This window comes from Hyla sarda, chromosome 3 (assembly GCF_029499605.1).
Source record: "Hyla sarda isolate aHylSar1 chromosome 3, aHylSar1.hap1, whole genome shotgun sequence".
NCBI classification, from domain to species: Eukaryota; Metazoa; Chordata; class Amphibia; order Anura; family Hylidae; genus Hyla; species Hyla sarda.
This window is the reverse complement of record NC_079191.1, coordinates 207461408-207482165: the sequence shown is the minus strand read 5'-3', so window position 1 is coordinate 207482165 and position 20758 is coordinate 207461408. Positions and strand designations below refer to the sequence as shown.

At 45.1% G+C, this 20758-nt stretch overlaps 1 protein-coding gene across 2 annotated transcripts; it reads right to left on the bottom strand.

Annotated features, from left to right (window-relative positions):
- Positions 1-2950: 2950 nt before the first annotated feature.
- On the bottom strand, positions 2951-18854 carry IRAK1BP1 (interleukin 1 receptor associated kinase 1 binding protein 1). Of its 2 annotated transcripts, XM_056565923.1 has the most exons (4): positions 18507-18851; positions 5703-5768; positions 3855-3985; positions 2954-3383 (listed from the first exon to the last, which is right to left on the bottom strand). In XM_056565923.1, exons 1-4 carry the CDS (start codon positions 18789-18791, stop codon positions 3134-3136), a joined length of 732 nt encoding a protein of 243 aa, XP_056421898.1. In that variant the 5' UTR covers positions 18792-18851; the 3' UTR covers positions 2954-3133. The 2 variants fall into 2 exon arrangements, with proteins under 2 accessions (XP_056421899.1, XP_056421898.1); XM_056565924.1 differs by lacking the exon at positions 5703-5768 and having other exon boundaries at positions 2951-3383; positions 18507-18854.
- Between the last annotated feature and the right edge of the window lie 1904 nt (positions 18855-20758).

Below are 20758 nucleotides of genomic sequence, written 5' to 3'. Positions count from 1 at the left end.
TTCTTGTGGGGTCCCGGAGGAGTGACTCTATGGTTCTTTGGAACTTATACCAGTGATTCAGACTGTGACTGCATGTTTCCAGCACCACATGCACCCTTCTTCCCTTGTGTCTGCGGCAGCAGTCTTGGTGTGTAGCACCTTGGGACTGTGGGCGGTTCCTGCAGGTTCAATAGACCTTTGCATAATCAACATCCAATGGTCTGCAGCAGACTCAGGGAAGAAGTGAATGCATGGTGGGTGAGGGCGGGCTCAATGCTTGCTTTGGACAGGCCACTCTGAGCAGTGGATGTCAGAATGAGTAAGCAGCAGATCGGATGGGATTTGTCAGCCAAATACAGAAGCTAGAAACATAAAGATTTTTACAGAATCAGCATGACCTAGTTAGTATCCTATAGAAGCTCTGCCTGTTTTCCATACGGCTGGATATATACTATATCAGCGGTTGACACTGCTTCAAACCCTTTTTCAAAGGGTGTAGCGGTTCACCCCAGTTGTCTGTTCTTTACCATTCTTTAGACACCAACATAATGGTGAACAGAGTGGAACTGAGAAAACTACAACTGCACACAGACAAAAGAGGAAGGTAGATGAGCGAGACCAGATTTTCAGCAGTGTATTCACAAGTTGCTTGCCATCCCCAGATTTCTCATGCTAGCTCCCTCTGCTGGTCAACAGTGGGAAATGACAAGTTATTTAATTTTTCATATGTTGTGTCAAGTAAAACATTTTTTTTATATTTCCAAAAATATTTTAAAAATGTGAAAACATTTAACATCGAAAAAAAAAATTGACACATTGTCACCAAAAAAAGTTTATGTTGTAAATTAATATATAACCCCTTAAAGGGGTACTCCCGTGGAAAACTTATTTATTTATTTTTTAAATCAACTGGTGCCAAAAAGTTAAACAGATCTGTAAATTACTTCTATTAAAAAATCTTAATCCTTTCAGTACTTTTTAGGGGCTTTTTAGAGAATTCAAAAAAAGAAATGCATTTCTGATGTCATGACCACAGTGCTCTCTGCTGTCCATTTTTGGAACTGTCCAGAGCAGGAAAAAATCCCCATAGCAAACATATCCCGCTCTGGAGAGTTCCTGAAATGGTCAGCAGAGAGCACTGTGGTCATGACATCAGAGGAAATGCATTTCTTTTTTGGATTTCTCTTTAGTATGCAGCCCCTAAAAAGTACTGGAAGGATTAAGATTTTTTAATAGAAGTAATTTACAAATCTAAATAAAAGTTATTAGTCCTCAGCTCAATATCAAAAAAGATTAAGTGGTAGATGTCTGGTGTCAGAAAAACTAAAAACTTTTATTTACTTTTTATCCCATCTCTCAGTGGGGGAGAGCTTTAGTTAACCTCGCTCATTTTTTTGTGGTTGAGCTACACATAACTACTCCCATAATTTACAAATCTGTTTAATTTTCTGGCACCAGTTGATTTAGAAAAAAAAGTTTTCCATGGGGGTTCCCCTTTAACAATGCAGGACGAAAATGTACATCCTGGTGAGGTGGTACTTAACGCACCAGGATGTACATTTATGTCCTATACACAACTGCGAGCATCTGAGCGATGCTCGGATCATACGTGGCAGGTCCCGGCTGCTGACAGCAGCAAGGGACCCGCCTGTGATGGCCGACAGATGTCCGCCATTAACCCCTCAGATGCCTTGATCAATAGAGATCACGGCATCTGCAGCATTGCAGTCACTAAAATGGATGATCGGATCGCCTGCAGAGCTGCCGTGGCTATCCGATCACCCAGAACGGCAGACGGAGGTCCCCTCACCTGCCTTTGCTGCCTTCCACAGGTCTTCTGCTCTGGTCTGCGATCGAGCAGACCAGAGCAGAAGATAGCCGATAACGCTGATCAGTGCTATGTCCTATGCATAGCACTGAACAGTATTAGCAATCAGATGATTGCTATAAATAGTCCCCTATGGGGACTATTAAAGTGTAAAAAAAAAAGTATAGAAAAAAAGTGAAAAACCCCCTCCCCCAATAGAAACGTACATTTTCCCTATTTCACCCCCAAAAAGTGTAAAAAAAATAAAATGTTATATACACATTTGGTATCGCTGCGTGCGTAAATATCCAAACTAATAAAATATAATGTTAATGATACCGTACGGTGAACGTAAAAAATAAAAAAGCCAAAATAGCTTTTTTATAACATTTTATTCGAAATTTTATTTTTATAAAAGATGTATTAAAAGTTTTATATAAGCAAATATGGTATCAATAAAAAGTACAGATCACGGCTCCAAAAATGAGCCCTCATACTGCCGCTTATACGGAAAAATGAAAAAGTTATAGGTCTTCAAAATAGGGGGATTTTAAACGTACCAATTTGGCTTAAAAGTTTGCGATTTTTTTTTTTTTAAGCCCAACCGTCATAGAAAAGTATGTTATCATGGGTATCATTTTAATCGTATTGACCCAAAGAACACATGTCCTTTTTACCGTAAATTGTATGGCGTGAAAACAAAACCTTCCAAAATTTGCTAAATTGCGGTTTTCTTTTTAATTTCTCCACACAAATAGTATTTTTTGGGTTGCACCATACATTTTATGGTAAAGTGAGTGATGGCATTACAACAAACAACTGGTTGCGCAAAAAACAAGCCCTCATACTAGTCTGTGGATGACAATATAAAAGAGTTATGATTTTTTGAACGCGAGGAGGAAAAAAACGAAAACGTAAAAATAAAATTGTCCTTAAGGGGATAAATAAGTTCCTAAATGTATGTCTTTATTAAAAATGTCTATTTATATGTTTTGTTTTTTCGCATTTGGGAAATCCCACCACCCTACATTTCCCGTCCGCTAATCTGTTAGTGATTTCGGACCCATGGGTCCGCTAGAGAGACAGTAATACTCAATGTAGCCAATTAAGTAACAAAAAGAGGGACTGCTTAAATCAGTGATTTCCCCCCCCCCCCCCCCCCCTAAACCAGACACCCTTAGGCAAAATCAGTTTATACTTTATAACACAACCTTGCATCCAAATACTTCTAAAATTTGTCCTGTATAGCCTATAACATTTATATAGATTTTATTATATAAAATTGGAAAATGAAAGAAATAATAATGATAAATATATTTCTGAATTATATTGTGTAATGTGAAATCATCAGCAACTCTTTTTATTTTGTTCTTTGCCCTTAATTTCAAAAGTGGCAGAAACTTTTGATGTTGCATGAATTGTAGCACTCTTTATTTTACGCTGAAGGGAAGAAGAGGCCGGGTCCACTTGATCCTCCCATTCTTTCATTTCTTCTTCTCTGATAATGACTGCCTTTCCAAGTGACTGGCCAACAAGGCGACAAACATCTTGCGCTTTGCGTCGTGCATTGCTTACTGCATTGAGACACACCTGCCGCCTGCAATACATAACCTTACAGCTGTAATTACCTGCATTTTGTATGTTTCTTTCTACTTATACCATTTATCAATTACGGTGCAGCACAGAAGACATTACAGTTTAAACAAGTTGAAAAAAATAACTTGATATGTAACAGAGGCCTGTCAAATGCTTTGAGGTTTGGCTGGGGTCTAAATGTTTAGACCAACACTGGTCACTAGAACAAGCTGGGAGAAGTATACCAGGTCGAGTGCTTCTCTCCCAGGCTCTCTGCTTTTACCATCTTGCTGCAGGAGAGGATAGGAATCTATCGTAAGTCTATGAGACCATCTCCTGCAGCGAGCTGTGGAGACCAGCGCTTAGCTGTGGACACTTCTTCCGGCGCCTTTTAACGATTAGTAGGGGTCTGGGTGTTCAAATTAAAACTTTGGGCATGCCTCTGTGACATGTCAATAGTCTTTTTCAATGACAGGGACTCTTTCAAACATACCTTAACTTTTCCATGTTTTCAGGAGAGTGATAGAAATGGGGTGAAGAAATGCAAACTGAACTGTCTAGTTTTTCAACAAGCATGTTGCAAATATTCTGCAGCTTTTCAAAATCCTCAAAAACTACACAGACCTAAAAGAAATAAATAAAACAAATTTCATCAAGAAAAAGTGACTATGTAAATAAGAAGCATTTCCTTTGTACCACCAGCTATTCCTGCATTTGATAAAAATAGACATACAGAAAAGTGGATTGTTCTGACATATAACTAACATTGTTTTATGCAGAATAAAAAAAAAAAAAAGGATTTAAATAGGTTTTCCCACAAAACACATTTAACAAAGATCTGCCTCTGTCAGCAACATAGACTTAGAATGGAGCATGCTTGCTTTGCCTGCTTCTACAGGTCTGCATATCCTGGCAGAGATTGTGAAATTTTGGCATGGATTTAGAAAATACAACCCAAAATAGACTTATTTAAGTAATAATGTTCACAGAAATCCCCTAAATAGCCTTAGTGCCTGTGTAAAAATAGTCAATACGTTCGTTAGGTCTCACCTGAACGTACTGAACTTTCTAGATACGGTGCCATGGGGAGCAGAAAAGAACTGACAAAGACCTGCTTAACAAGGTAATGAAGCTTTATAAAAATGGAAAAGGATATCCAAAGTCTTGAAAATGCTACTCAGTACTGTTCAATCATTTATTAAGAAGTGGAAAATCCAGAGACCTCTTGATAGGAAGCCAAGGTCAGGTAGGCCAAAGAAAACCCCACAGGTGACCTCAGGAGGAATACAGGCGGCTCTGGAAACAGACAGTGTTGTTATTTTAAGGAGCTCAATACAGTGATATATAAAACAAGCTGCATGGTTGAGTTGCCAGAAAGAAGTCTTTACTGTGCCAATGCTACAAAAAAGCCCAGGAACAAATGGCTGACACACCTCACAGGTCCTGGCAAACTGTTTTGGTCTTGTCCAAATTAGAGGTTTTTTTTTTTATGTTTGAGGGGTGTCAACAAGATCTATAGAAATGCAGCATGATATCAGAAAATGCTGGCAAAAAAAATACATTCTTCTGCACAAAAGCTGTTCTTGACCCTAAGCACAAGGCAAAGTCTACCCTCCAGTTCTTACAGCAGAAAAAGGTGAAGGCTCTGGAGTGGCAGCACTCAGGCATCTCTGGCGCTCCCAATGAGTGGATACTTTTTCACCAACCCCTTTAAGAACTAAGGGTATGCAGAGTTTTGAACAGAGGTCATTTCATTTTTTTTTTTTTTTTTATTTGTTTCCATGTTTTGTTTGGTTTTAGGACTGTGCCATTTTGTTATAACCTGCAATTACAGAAAACGCTTGGCCTGCTCACTTACATTTTCTTTCAAAATGGTAGATACATAACCAATTCTTCAAGGTATGCAAACTTTTCAGCACAACTGTACATTCAAACTCCTCCGTGCTGCATTTTAATGATTAGAGGGTGTCTGATCTTGTGGATAAGTGATACATGTGAAGAGGACAGTGTTCCAATGCTATTCATTTCAGCTCTATGTCCTGCTACATAGATGTGTAGACAAAATGTCTATGAAGATTCACAACATTTATCAAAAAAGATGCAGCACTATGATACATTTGGTGAATCGTTGTTAATGTGGTCTTTATTTTAGACAACGTATGTTTTTTTTTTTATTTTTTTTTTTATAACATATGTTGAAACTTTCTACTTTTTTTGCCTTTTACCCTTGGACAACCCACGTAATATTTTATTTTCTAAGATAAAGAGGCTTACAAGTGGAGCACAGATGGTTCCACCAAAGGAGATGTCTGTAAAGGAAGATAATGTTCTGCATTCATACCTCAGCATCCATTTGATATGCATTTGCTTTTCTTTCAATTTCCTTGGAAATTGTAATGTCTCCTTCCTGGGGATAAGAAAAAACAGTCAACTCATACAGACACTTTATCATGCTGTTAGTGCTCTTGAATTCTATGACTTTGTTCTGAATACAGCTAACAGTGTTTTGCTTTGCTTATTGACTTGAAACAAGAATACTAACGCTGTGTCCATTAGTTTTACAGTCTAATCCACCTTGCAGCTATGCAACGTGGATTCCGTGCATAATTTGTAACAATGGGATGCGAATTTCAGGCACAAATAAAGATTTAGGCACAGAACATGCACTGGTTCCATGCCAAAATCCATGTAAACATACATCAAGTAATTTAATCCATAGGGTATGTTCACACTATGGCGGTCAGCAAGGGAAATTTTCTCACTGGAATCCTCTTTTCTGCTCTGGTAAAACGGAGCAGAAAACATGCAAATATAGCACTTATTTTCTGCAGAATATAGTGCAAAATTAAGAGTCCCAATGGTGTAATGAGCTTCTATTGCAATACTAGTACCCGCTGTTGCCTGGTCTGCATGGGACTTCAGACAATATACCCCACTCTTGCAAGTGGGGGTGGGTTAAGGTTGATTTAACTCTACCACAATGGTCTACTACAGTCAACTTACAATGGCCTCAACACACAATAGTCTTACCTGGACCACTGTAACTTGAAACCAAGCTCAGCATACAATGTAATGGACAGTCCAGATATTTGAAATATGTCAATGGCTAAAAGAACTGACCAATCAGAATGGACATTTCACTGGTAAAATGCCTGTATTACTGAAGTGCATGCACTGACTGGCTGTCTGGAAGCACTTTCCTACAGTACAGAGAGGTACTACGTGTTCTGTACTACTTTTTACCTGGGCCAGGGTTAGCTGCTCCTTTGTACCCCAGGTAAGGGCGGCTCAATTTTCCTTTTTTTAGTGCCCTGAAGCTGCTCCTGATTGCTGCTTTTTCTTACTTTTATATTTAATTACTTACTTTATCTGTATTCGTTTTCTACTATTTTTTCCTATTTTTGGATGACATTTTGGTGGCTTCAGAACCAATTACCAGGTTTCTATGGAGTTATGGTCTCAACATACAATGGTCGTCCTGGAACCAACTACTATTGTTACTTGAGGGAACATTATATATTTTTTACATACATTGAATTATATATATACATAGATCTATCGATATGTAGAAAAATGCAGCAATATGGAATCTCAATATATTGGACTGGGTGCACACAATTCTCAAGGCCTTGGTCAGAGGCTCAAAAGACCAGACAGCAACCAGAAATATTTGCAGCACTACCAGATAGGTGAAACGGTGTTCTTTATTTCATGCAGAAAAAAAAGTAACTTTAGGGTACGCTCCCACTTAGCGCATACGCAGCGTATTTCCTGCTGCGCAAAATCTGCAGCAGCAGGAAATACGCTGCGTATCCCTCGCTCACCATACACACAAGGCTTTGCGGCGGCAGCCATGTGTGAAGTGAGTTTTGGAGGTAGGACCATGTGCCAGCGTGACTGTGACGCGCGGCTCTGCCTCCAAAACTCACTACACACATAAGGCTGCCGCCAGAAAGCCTTGTGTGTATGGTGAGTGAGGAATATGCAGTGTATATCCCGCTGCTGCTGCAGATTTTGTGCAGTGGGAAATACGCTGCGTATGCGCTAAGTGGGAACGTACCCTTACGGAGCAACATTTAAAATGACTCTTACAGGCCTTTCTCTAGCAGAAAGACTACTTGAAAAAGAGTAGACTGTTTAATGGTCACTCTGTTAAAGCACTCTTTTTCTGCATGGAATAAAATAACACAGTTTCACCTATCTAGGACTGCTGCAAGTATTTCTGTTTGCCATCTATCGATATACAAAGGGGATACACACTTTGTGCTATTAATAAATTACAAAAAAGGTAGGAGGGGTAACAACCCCAGTCTGGAAGTAGTTAAAGTGTACCTGTAAAGCTGAACTCACACCTGTTGAGTGGACATAAACAGACTCAGGTCCATGCTGGGCAGTCAGGTTGCCAAGGAAGATAACCATACAAGTCCTATTAACCCCCAGAGGACACGCGATATATATATATATATATATATATATACGTCACTGTGCCCAGGTACTTAGTGCATAGCGCCATACATGTACGCAGTTCTATGATCACAGAGTAGCCCAACATCAGCCAGGACCTCATGGTAAATGGCAGACATCAGCGATCACACTGATGTCCACCATTAACCCTTAATTAGTTAGGGTTAAGTTAGTTAGAGAGTGCTAGCCACTCGGTTTAAGCAATAGACACAAACAGTGAATACATTCACATGTGAAGTAATGATACAACTGCATTTATCGATCGCTAGACCCGAAGGAATAAAAAGTTAGAGAGTGCTAACCATTGGGTTTAAGCAATAAACATAAACAGTGAATACATTCACATTAAGAACATTGATGATACTCAAGTAGATCAACGAAAGTCACTAGTCTAACAAGCAATATCAGTACTTACCCAGTCAGGAATAATACTAAGTCCCAAAACATGCGCAGTACCGGTCATAGACATCGAGATAAACTAAGTCCAAAGACAAGCGCAGTAAGGTACTGTCACGCTCACAAACGCTAAGTCCAAAGACATGCGCACAATCCACACAAGCGCAGTCAGCCAGAATTAAAGGTTGATTTTTACACGTCCGACAACATGCGCAAAGCAACAATTCCCATAGGTCCGATACTGAAGTCACATCCACCAATAAAAACCTAATACGTACATGACCAGAATGATGTAAGAAGATACACGAAGTGTGATTGGATAATAAGAACGCTGAACAATTAGCGCCATTAGCAGCGAGGGCATAAATACTGAGAGGAGCCATTACTCAGTGTACCTCATACTCTTGAAAAAGCTAGGTCCAACTAGCGAAACGTTGAGCCAGAGGAGGAGATTTTAGCTCAGTCCCCATGTCAATATGGATGGATCACGGTGCGCTGTGACACCATGTCTGTAGACTGTGTCAGAGCAGAGTGCTGCAAACAGAGCCCCGTGATCAGGTTCATCCATGCATAGAATGCGATAAAAATCATCACAAATAGGGACTGTAATTTTAGCACACACTGCCACTTAGTGGAAATTTTGAGCACAAAATTATTATTTGAAATTATTAAAAGTTAAGTTTTAGACTGCAGAGGGTCTCTATTCAGGGTTTCCCTGAGGGGATGTACATCCCCAAGGTTGTTGTTCAATATATAAGTGCCCGTAGACCCTCTAGGGGGTATTTGTTAATTTTTTAAGATTGCCAGCTGAACTCCACTTACCTGCTCCGGCCGGCTGCTGCGTTCTACTCTGGTTTGCCGTCTAGCAGACTAGAGATGTAGATCGCAGAAAATATTGATCAGTACTATGCCCTATGCATAGCACTGTTCAGTATTTGCAATCAATTCATTGCTATAAACAGTCCCTATGGGGACCAAAAAAGTGTAAAAAATAAAGTTTTAATAAGGATACATTCACATGTGTATAATTTTGCTGCAGGTCTGTTTTTTTTTTTACTAAATAAAATATAAAAGAAAAAAAAAAAACATTTGGTATCGCCACATGTGTAAATGTCCAAACTATTAAATAAAAATGTTAATGATCCCGTACAGTGAACAAAAAATTTTGGCTTTTAGTCACACCACATACCAGAATTTTTTTATTTTTTATAAAAAGAGGTCACAAAGTCACATTCGCAATTGTATACATACTAATTTTGTTTAAAACATTTTTTTTTTCAAAGTAGTATACTAGAAAGGCATGTTGTATCAATTTAATCGTATTGACCCACAGAATAAAGAAAACATGTCAGTTTTACCATTAATTATACAGCGTAAAAACAAAACCCTCCAAAAGCTGCAAAATTGGTTCTTAGCAATCTCCCTACATAAATAATAATTTTTTGTTTGCACTGTACATTGTATGGTAAAATGAAAGGAGTCATTACAATTGGTTGTGCAAAAAATAAGCCCTCATATGGTTCTGAAGATGGAAAAATAAAAAAAGGATATTTTTTTTCTACGCACAGTAAAATCTCTTTCATAATTTTCATTAGGGGACAGAGATACTGTTGGGTATAGGCTCTTGCCGCTAGGAAGCGCTGACACTACGGGGGGGAACTAAAAGTCTGCTCCTCCCTGGCAGGATATAGAAAGGAGTCCCAGGAAAAAACACAATAACCGGAAAAGAGTATGAAGAAATGGGTGGGTGCTGTGTCCCCCAATGAAAGCTACGAGAGAGATTTCACAGCGAGTACAGTGGGTGGGAAAGAACAACCACGAGAGGAAGGAAGTCAGTACGGAGACTGAACCCACTCGTCAGTAAGACCCACGGACGAGATCCTGGGCCAAGACGCAAACAAGGCCCGGAAGCCGAACAGTCCGGAAGATCCCACCATCCATGAAGACGGACAAAGACACCAAAGGAAGGAACCATCCATTGTAGAGACTCTGAACCAAAAGGCAACATAGAGAGACAAGAAAGGTCATCTCGGAGGCCTAATGGAAACCAATGTCACCGAACCGACAGAAGGCTAGCCCAGATGATAAAAAAAAAGGAAAAGGGAACAAAAGAACCCCATCCAGAGAACCAACTGATTCAAGAGTAAAATGGCGAGAAAATGCCAGGTAGGGTCTCGCGCGCCTGAGCAGAAGGCAAGCAAAGTCAAGGTGGAGACTAGAAGAGAGACAGATACCGTCTCCTGGAGAGGCACGGTGCATACGACGATGAACTGAGATAAAAAACGACAGGCTCCAAACCCCTGTGCCAGGGGCACGTCGCGAGCACCCGGGAGGAAGAGAAGACTCGGAGAATGACACAGAGCTTGAGCAGCTGTACAGAACGTGACGTGGAACCACGTCCACACACAAGCTGAAATTGGCCCAACTGGCGTAATCCGGCTGACCGGAACGCCCTCCGTCCCAGGAGTACATGGACCCTGAAAGAGAAGAAAAGTAAAAACGGCCAAACAAGTAGCAGAACACCATGAAAAGTAGCATCCCGGAATGACAATGAAAAACCAGCCTTGGACCCCAGCGGACCGAATGGACCAGGGTACACCGAAACCACACCCCATCAGGACGCGAACAGGGACAAAGGAACTCAACTGGGACTTCCAGGTTCTGGGCACAAGAAGGTCACACAAAAGACTGTTGCGGCAGTGTAGCACACAAACATTGTCAACGGAAGGATGAGAGCACACACACACCTCCAGGGAGACTGTGCCAAGGGAAGAGTAGAGCCATGGCAGGACCCAAACAGCAGATGGTGGACAGACCGGCTGATGCTGAGCCATACAGCATTGCATAAACTCCGCCAGCGGAGGAAAGTGCCCTGGCTGCATGAACAGTAGCTAACCAAGATACGGGGGAGTGCTTGGCTGCAAAAAGCTGGCAGTGAGTACAGAGGCAGTCAGCGAAGCACCTCTCCAAAAGCTCACAGAAAAACAAGGACCCAGCCAGGTACCCCACTATGTAGGGAGGAAGACCTATTGGAGGGGGAGCAAAACAAGGACCAAGCCAGGTACCCCACCATGCAGGGGGGGGGGGGAGACCTATTGGAGGGGGAGAACAAGGGACACATGAGGTAAAAAAAAAAAAAGAAACTCAGGGACAGACCATGCTGAGGTCCCTGACTGCTGTACCACCTGGGGAAGGGAGTTTGCAAGGTACGCCGGGTACCTTAAAGGCATGGAAACCTGAAGCCTGTGAAAAAGGGCCATGGCAATTGAACCATACTGGCCCATGTCTAAGGACGTAGAGCAGACAACTGAGAAACCCTGAAAAGGAACCCAGGAAGGATACCTGGGGCAATCAACCGCAGCAGACCTGTGAAAACAAAAATCACAGGAAGGCCCGAGGCCCAGGGAGGTGGGCCCTATACGTGCAGAGTGTCCGTAGCATATGTAGGGAGACAGAGGCGGCCACCTCACAAAAGTAGAGGGGTACCCAGACCGCCACCCTGAAAACAAAAACAAAAAACAGCAGACATAGCAAATGTCCGAAAGCAGGGAAAACAGGGGTAGCACCTAACAGGTGTGCCATAACTATAAAACCATGTCCTGAGCAGACCAACCAAATGCCCTTTGAAAGGGGAGCAAAGATTGCTGCCATTTCTGCGGAGGATTATTAAACCTGCAGGAAACACCCACACCCCATCTTCCAAAGGTGCTATGCACCAGGCCTGCTGTCACAGAAACAAGAGAAGGGTGCAAGTGGAGCAGTAACCATGCAGACAAAGCCACACCTACGGGTATAAGGTCCAACGAACCTCAAAGGCACATTGGGTGCAAGTGGAGCAGGAACCATGCAGACAGTCAGACCTACTGGTATAAGGTCTGATGAACCACAAGGGCACTTTGGGAGCAAGTGGAGCAGGAACCATGCAGATACAGTCAGACCTACTGATATGAGGTCCAACGAACCACAAAGGCACATTGGGTGCAAGTGGAGCAGGAACCATGCAGACAGTCAGACCTACTGGTATGAGGTCAAACGAATCACTTTTGTGGGACCACACAATGAAAGTGGGTCACCAGACTTTAGCCACGGGAGCGGTAGGTGACCTGGAGGATCAGAAAACCACGCAGACACAGTCTGGCTAAATGGCTTAGGGACCATGGGACACACCGGATCACTGCGGTCAGACCCACACACTAAAAACAAGTTACCAGCCTACAGTCATGAGTGCAGCCAGCATGCGATGAGGCACCTGGTAGAGTAGGGAACCATGCTGACCACCATGTGGCGCAATGTATATGGCCCATTGAAAACCTGGGGCCACTCAAACGGAACTTTAGTGGAGGGTTACCTGAACTTCCACGATTGAGTGGGAATGTATGGTAGGTGACCAAACGGAGAAGTGACTATGCAGACAACCTCTGGCTGACTGGTACGGATCCCTGAATGCACAGGGTCACTCACTCGAACCCTCCCACAGAAAGTGGGATACCGGAGTGCAGACAACCTGAAGGGCGACCTGATGGTGCAGGAGACCTGCAGACCACAGTAAGGCTGACTGGCATACAGTCTCTCGTACCTGCAGGGACGCTCTCCCCTATGCCGCACACAGGCAGCGAGGCACGGGAAACCCTAGCCATGCATGCAGCAGCCCTGCTATGGGAGAACTATAGAGACAGAAATCGTGCAGACAGCCTGGCTAATTGAGAGGGTACACCTCTAGGCACTGGCCGATGGCAATAAGGGGACAACATCACAGATAGGTAATCACTGTGCCCCTTTGACATATGTGGGAGGGCAGGGAGGCCTAAGAGCCCTGGATAGTATCGACGCCGAGGAGCCGTGAATTGTATCCCTGTCACCCCGTATAGGGTCCACTAGACACACCGGTCACTTCTGCAGACACTTCTCACTGGTAGTGGGGCATTGGAACTCCATCCGCAGATGCGGCAGCCACGTGATGGCGGAGGAACCATGCAGACTACTGTCTGACTCACTGGTATAGGGTCCATTGAATAAACTGGGTCACTCCCTCGGTCACCTCGCACGAATAGTGGCGGCCGTAAGCCGGGCGACAGCATGGCACATTGTATAGGGGCCGTAGCATTCGTCGGAACACACCTCCGGAATCTCACACCAGCCGTGGGATACCGGAAACTAGCCACAGGCGCGGCTATATGGATGAGTGACCAGAGTAAGAGGAACAAAGGTTTCCTTATACCCTCACAGAATGAAAGGGCGCATGACCGCAAGGCACAGGCATGGCGGGGTCCCTCAAACGTCACTGAAGTACATAGGCACCAGGTTGGCTGCTTGCCGCCGGGGGAGGTATTGTCACAGAATGTATCCCCAGTATCCCATGTGGGATGTCCGAGCCCTGATTAAGCCTAAACACCGATAACCAACGGGATGGCTACTGATGTAATCAAAATTGGTCACCCTGCAGGGTGATGGAAGGCAACATCAAATTAACCCCACGAACCCAATCAGATAACCCCCTGGGTTGGTCAGGGGCCGAGAGAAGAGGTGACTGCATGGAGATGCAGGTTTAGAAAATTGCCACTAGATGGAGCTCAATGGTATGCCAAAAACCAGGAGCCGGCAATAATAAATTTCTGGGCCATAGGGGGGCGCTGAGCCTTAGCTAAGGTTCAGAGATAGGGAGGAATTTTTTATTTATGGGCGCAAAGCAGGCCAGCAGGAAACCAGAGGATCCGTGACAAAGTTGGTAGTCTGCAGGAAGGGCTTCCAGACAGGAACAGCAAGAGCGCGCAGGGTCTCATGACGCCTACAGGGCGCAATAATGCCGTACAGTTGTCGCGCGCCAGGGGGGCGGATATGAGCGCCGTCTTCCTGCAGCAAAATGTCCGTTGGCTTAAAAAGTAAGCTGATGCGGCAAAGTAGCAGGGGAAAATAAAAAAATGTCCCCGGCTGCAAAAGCAGGAGAGGAGAATGCACCAACTTCCCCCTAGGAGGAAGGAATGTCCCTGGCTGCTGAACGGGGAGGAGCGGAGCTAAGCCCCGATTCCCCCAGCGTAAGCTGCGGCGGCAAGCACAGCAGGGAAAAAAAAGGGAAAGAATGTCCCCGGCTGCCGAAGCGGGGGAGGAGGGTGGAGCAAAGCCCCGACTCCCCCAGCTCAAAGACAGCAGCCGCCGGATTACAGTGTAAGCTTGCCGGCAAAGAACAGCGGGGAAGAAGAAAATAATGTCCCCAGCCGCCAGAGTTGGGAAAGAGAGCACAGCCAAACCCCAACTCCCCAAGCTCAGAGAAAATGGCCGCCAATTTACATTGTAAGCGCCGGGGGGAGAGGAAAAGAAAATCCCCAGCGTTAGTTCCCACGCTGCAGGAGAGGGGACTGGGGGCAGAGCCACGTTGAGTTTTCCTGCCCGACCATCATGGCCGCCAGCAAAGTGTAAGTGGCGGGCGGCGGGAAGCAGCGCAGGGTGAATTGCAACAACTCCCGCTGTGGAAGGCTTGCGGGCAGCCCACTGCTTAAGCAGTCGATTTATGCAGTTGGAAGGGAGGGGGGGGGGGGGGGGGTAGATGAGGGAAGGAATACTTACCTACCGGGAAAACCTGATTTACCTGATTTAGTCTTCGGCTAGCTTAATGCCACACTGCATCATGCCAGACTACCATAGCAGGGCAAGCAGGGGCAAGAGGGGACCCGGATCTGAGGTACTACTTTGGCGTTGGGATGTTGAGGAGAAGGGGTTAACGGTCCATACTTTGTCCCGTGCCCTTTCATCACAAGTGGGGGATCAGGCAGCGCCAGGCTCCTGTTGCCCCTATCTACAGAAACTAAGAAAGAAAGAAAGAAAGAAAGAAAGAAAGAGAGAAAGTATAAACACTAGGAAACTGGGGAGCTCCAGACTTGTGTCTTGCCTCCTACTGACACTAGCTTAAACTGATTAACTTACTGTAGGTAGGCATGTATATCCTGCCAGGTAGAAGCAGACTTTTTTTTCCTAGTGTCAGCACCTCCTAGTGGCAAGAGCATATACCCAACAGTATCTGTGTCCCCAATGAAGTGTGACATTTATCAGTTTGCTTTAGTAAGTAAGTTCTGTAGCCATTTTTTTTGCTTTGGCTTTGCTTATGTGTGACATATTTATCACACTTTCACAGGGGGTTGATAAATTTGGCTCACATAAGCAAAAACCAATAAAATCACTTTGGAATACCATTTTCTTAGCACACAAATAAATGTATGTGTGTTTATTACATTTTACCACTATTTTCCCCTAAATGTATTAACCCATTTTTTTGTCTTTTCTTTTCATTTCAGATCCGTGTATCCTGTGGGCTACTTCAGATTTGGTGGACTATGATGACCAGCGTTTTTTAGTTTAATATTAACAACATTTTGTAACGAGGGCTTGTGGGGGAGGGTTTTTGGAATAAAAGTTTTTTAAATGTATTTTTCTTAATTTACTTTAAAGGCTTAGTAGTGGAAGTTGACTTATAGACAGAGTCCATTACTAAGCTGGGGCTTAGCGTTAGTCCCAAAAACAGCTAGCTCTAACCCCCGGTACCCACCGCCACAGGGATGTCAGGAAGAGTTGGTACCAACAGGCCCGGAGCATCAAAAATGGTGCTCCTGGGCATAGGTGGTAATAGGCTGGCGTTATTTAGGCTGGGGAGGGCCAGTAACAATGGTCGTTGCCCACCCTGGTAACGTCAGGCTGTTGCTGCTTGGTTGGTATTTGGCTGAGAATAAAAGTACAGGGAACCCTATGCATTTTTATTTTATTTCATTATTAAAAAAAAAAAAAAAAAAAACGCATAGGGTGTGTATTTTTATTCTCAGCCAAATACCAACCAAGCAACAGCCTGATGTTACCAGGGTGGGCGAGGACCATTGTTACTGGCCCTCCCCAGCCTAAATTATGCCAGGCTGTTACCGCCTAGGCCCAGGAGAGCCATATTTGATGCTCCGGGCCTGTTGGTAGCGGCTCTTCCCTGCACCCCTGTGGCGGTGGGTATCGGGGTAATAATCAGGGGTTAGCGCTAGCTGTTTTTGGTGCTAACGCTAAGCCCTGGCTTCGTAATGGATTCTGTCTATAAGACAGCTTCCACTACTAAGCCTGTAAAGTAAATTAAAAACAAACAACAACAACAAAAAAAAACATAGTCCACAGGATACACAGATCTGAAATGAGAAGGAAAAAAAACATGGAAAATAGGTTAGTACATTTATTGTAACCCACCCGCACATTTCCCACCCACCGCATGACTACAACTCCCAGCATGCCCTTACAGTAAGTACATAATGGGAGTTGTAGTCATGCAGGAGGGCTGGGGGAGATGTGCAAGCAGGTGACAATCTTGTCACCTGACCCTACTGCATGAATACAACTCTCAGCATGCACTTACAGTAAAGACATGCTGGGAGTTGTAGTCATGCGGCGCGGGAGGGCGACAAGCTTGTCATCCGCCCGCCCATCTAACACACAACTACAATTCCCAGCATGTCCTTACAGTAAGGACATGCTGGGAGTTGTAGTAGTGTTGTGTGGGCGGGAGACAAGCTTGTCACCCTCCTGTACATCTCCTACCTGCTCATCCCACCATGCCTATGAAAATGAAAGTTAAAAAAGTTGCACAAAAAGTCTCACCTGCGACTTTTTGCACAGCTTCGCTCCCCGCCCACATCTACCACACACCTGCTAGATATTGCAGGACTACAACTCCCAGCATGCCCTTACAGTGAGGACATGCTGGGAATTGTAGTCCCAACACCTTGCAGGCAGGTGGTGGATGTAAGTGGGTGCCGGAAGCGGAGCTGGGCAAAAAGTCGCACAAAAAGTCTCACGTGCGACTTTTTGAAAATGCTGTCATAGGCAAGTTTATAAGCCAGGTGTGACCTTGCTTACACTTGCAACTTTTTGAAGGTAGTTTGCGACTTTTATTTGCTTGTTTCGCAATGATAAATCCTGGACCACTGTAAAGTAAAAACTGAAATTGCTTAGGTAGGGCAGATTGGTATTTTTTGCTTACCCACTAAAGTTGCACAAAAAAATTGTGACTTTTTGTGTGACTTTTGTAAGCAAAAAAGCTGCTTAAATTCCTTGATAAATCTCCCTCATGGCTCTTAAAAGGCGAGGAGGAAAAAACAAAAATGAAAAAATAAAATTTTGTGTCTCAAAAGGGGTACTCCACTGGCTGTGTGTGCGCGCTGCGGGGGTCGTCCACCCCCTCCTCATGATGTCAGGCCACGGCCCTTAATGCAAGTCTATGGGAGGGGGCGGGGTGTGATGTCACAAGGGGGTGTTGCTAGTGGAGTATTCCTTTAAAGAAGGTGTGCAGCAGTAAGAAATTTATCCCCTATCCGCAGAGGGTGGGGTCTGACCCCTGGGACCCCAGCTCTGCTCTGATAGAGCTAGTTTCATACCCAGCACGTCAGCTGGTGGAAACAAGCCCTCTCCATTTATCTCTATGGGACAGGCGGAGACATGCAAACACTGTGTCTCTGCCTCTCCCATAGAGATGAATGGAGGGGGCATGCTGGGTGCGAAAGTCACTTCTTTCAGCAGAGCTGGGGCCAAGTTAGGGCCCTGTACTGGAGATTGTGGGGTCCTGGTCCTGTGGATACGGGATACATTTCTTTCCACTGGACATTTCTTACCCCTTTAAGGATGGGTTCACACTGTGGAATTTCTGGGCAGAATCAAGCCGTCAGCACTAGGACCTTGCTGTCCCCATAGATGTCAATGCATTTCTGAGCAGATCTCCCAAAAGATCCACCCAGAAATGCATTGCCGTCTATGGAGACGGCAATGCAGTCCGTTCAGTCTTAGTGCCACCAGCTAAATCTCTGACAGAAATTCTGCCCAGAGATTCCGTAGTGTGAACCTAGCCTAAGTGTAGCCTGATTATACACAATTACACGCATACTGTACAAATGAGTGCACACACAAATATGCACATAACATGCATACACATTGCACACATATAGAGAGAGCCTTCTATGCCACTATCAGTGTTTCCAAACTAGTAAGCCTCCAGCTGTTGCAAAACTACAACTCCCAGCATGCCCGGACAGCCTATGGCTGTCCGGGCATTCTGGGAGTTGTAGTTTTGCAACAGCTGGAGGCATCCTGGATGGGACTATCCTTCAGCCTGTCGTCTCTCTGTGTCTATATAGATCCAGTTTACTGCTGTAGGGATAGAGGCAGGACAGTGTGTCGGGGGAAATACTGTAGAGTCCCAGCCATCTCTAGTGAGCCAAGTGTAGGGCTATAGAGCTGTGTATATATCCTCCGTACACTTATACTAGGTCCTCACCGGGAGCCCCCTCTGGCGGAGGGTCTGCTCTATGTACTCCAGCCGCCTCACGACGCTGCTTTTCGCCTCCGCAGCCGCCACTTTACTGCTGGATAGACTTATACACACTCGGGCCCGGTCCGGAGCAGCGCTTAGTTCAGCTGTGCCCGTTACTTGCACTTCCCGACCTCCTTTCTGCCTAACCACAATACCCGGCTTGTTTTCTACATCCTCTGCTGCCATATTTGTCATAGCTCCTGGCTGCAGAGACGCGAAAAGACGAGACACCGGTAACGGAGCAGCCATAGCTTTCTTGTTGCTAAGGAGACAAGGTTACCGTGCGCACGCGTCTACTGAGGTGAGAAACGTACGTAGCGGCTGTAAGCAGAAGAGGGCGGGGCATTGAGCTCTCCGTCACGTGATTGGACTGTAAGGGGAGCAACTTTACTACGTCTGACGGGTAAAGACGTCTTTTCAATGGTCTGTTTATACGTCCTTGTTTTTTTTGCCGATTTGCTGCTTATTGAAGTCAATGGGCATCAAATCTGGAGCAGAAATAATGACGCGTTTAGTTACTATTAACCCCCTAAAGGGGTACTCCACTGGAAAATACATATATTATTTTTTTAATCAACTGGTAAACCCCTTTAGGACAGAGCCCATGATGACCCTAAGGATGGGAGCCTTTTTTTTTTGCAAATCTGACCTCTATGACTTTAAAGGGTAGCTCCCACCATCCTATTTTTTTTTCTCTCCCTGCCTATTGCCAATCTATCCCTAACCCCCTCCCTGCTTTTAATTTTTATTTTGACTATATTAAAAATGCCTTTTGTCTGCCTGGCAGTGTGCTCACTACCAGGCAGACTTCCCCAGCAGGCACCACGTCACTGATGCCTGCTGGGGGGGGGGGGGGGGAACTTCCGCCCTTAGTTCATCTACACAGGGTGCCTCCAGCTGTTTCACCACTAAAACTCCTAGCTTGCCCTGACATCTATTGGCTGTCAGGGCATGCTGGGAGTTGTAGCATTGAAACAGCTGGAGGCACCCTGTGTAGATAAACTATTAGTTACATGCAGCGCTAGCCCGAGCTCTCCCTGTGATAGCCCGAAGCTGCACGGAGCTCTCGTGGCCTTTGTGGCCCGATTCCGAGAGCGGTATCGGGCCACAGAAGCTAATACTTTTACTGTTTTATTGTCACCCGCCAGCGCGCTCGTTCGCCACCGCTATTGGGATCCCTATGCCCGATAGCGCTGACAACCGCTTGCCTCCCCGCCCGCTGCTCTGCTCCCTGTCCCCTGTTAACTCTCAGGGAACGGGGAACAAAAAGTAGAGCAGCGGGCGCAGCTAAAGTAGTACTGCGCATACGCAGCACTACGCAAATAGCATAGGTAGGTAGCGTAGCCGTAGATTAGTGTAGGTTGTAATTTAGCATAGTTTAGTATTAAAAGTGAAAGGGGGTTAGGCACCACAACTCCCAGCATGGGAGTTGTAGTTTAGGACAACAACTCCCAGCATGCCCATACAGCTAAAGGCTGCCAGGGCATGCTGGGAGTTGTAGTTTAGCTTAGATTAGACAGCAAAGGGACTGCAACTCCCAGCATGCCCAGACAGCTAAAGGCTGCCCAAGGCATGCTGGGAGTTGTAGTTTAGGACTACAACTCCCAGCATGCCCAGACAGCTAAAGGCTGCCCAGGCATGCTGGGAGTTGTAGTTTAGGACTACAACTCCCAGCATGCCAGGATAGCTAAAGGCTGCCCAGGCATGCTGGGAGTTGTAGTTTAGCTTAGATTAGACAGCAAAGGGACCACAACTCCCAGCATGCCCAGACAGCTGAAGGCTGCCCGCGCATGCTGGGAATTGTAGTGCAGTGATGGGACCACAACTCCCAGCATGCCCAGACAGCTGAAGGCTGCGTGGTAATGCTGGGAGTTGTAGTGCAGTGAAGGCACCACATCTCCCAGCATGCCCAGACAGCTGAAGGCTGCGTGGTGATGCTGGTAGTTGTAGTCCAGTGAAGGCACCACAACTCCCAGCATCACCACGCAGCCTTCAGCTGTCTGGGCATGCTGGGAGTTGTGGTCCCTTTGCTGTCTAATCTAAGCTAAACTACAACTCCCAGCATGCCTGGGCAGCCTTTAGCTATCTGGGCATGCTGGGAGTTGTAGTCCTAAACTACAACTCCCAGCATGCCTGGGCAGCCTTTAGCTGTCTGGGCATGCTGGGAGTTGTAATCCTAAACTACAACTCCCAGCATGCCTTGGGCAGCCTTTAGC

Coding starts and splice junctions, on each gene's coding strand:
- IRAK1BP1 (XM_056565923.1), bottom strand. CDS start 18,791: ATGGCTGCTCCGTTACCGGTGTCTCGTCTTTTCGCGTCTCTGCAGCCA. Junction 5,769..18,506: donor TCCGCCAGAGGGGGCTCCCG/GTGAGGACCTAG, acceptor TCTTATCCCCAG/GAAGGAGACATTACAATTTC. Junction 3,986..5,702: donor CATATCAAATGGATGCTGAG/GTATGAATGCAG, acceptor TATTTCTTTTAG/GTCTGTGTAGTTTTTGAGGA.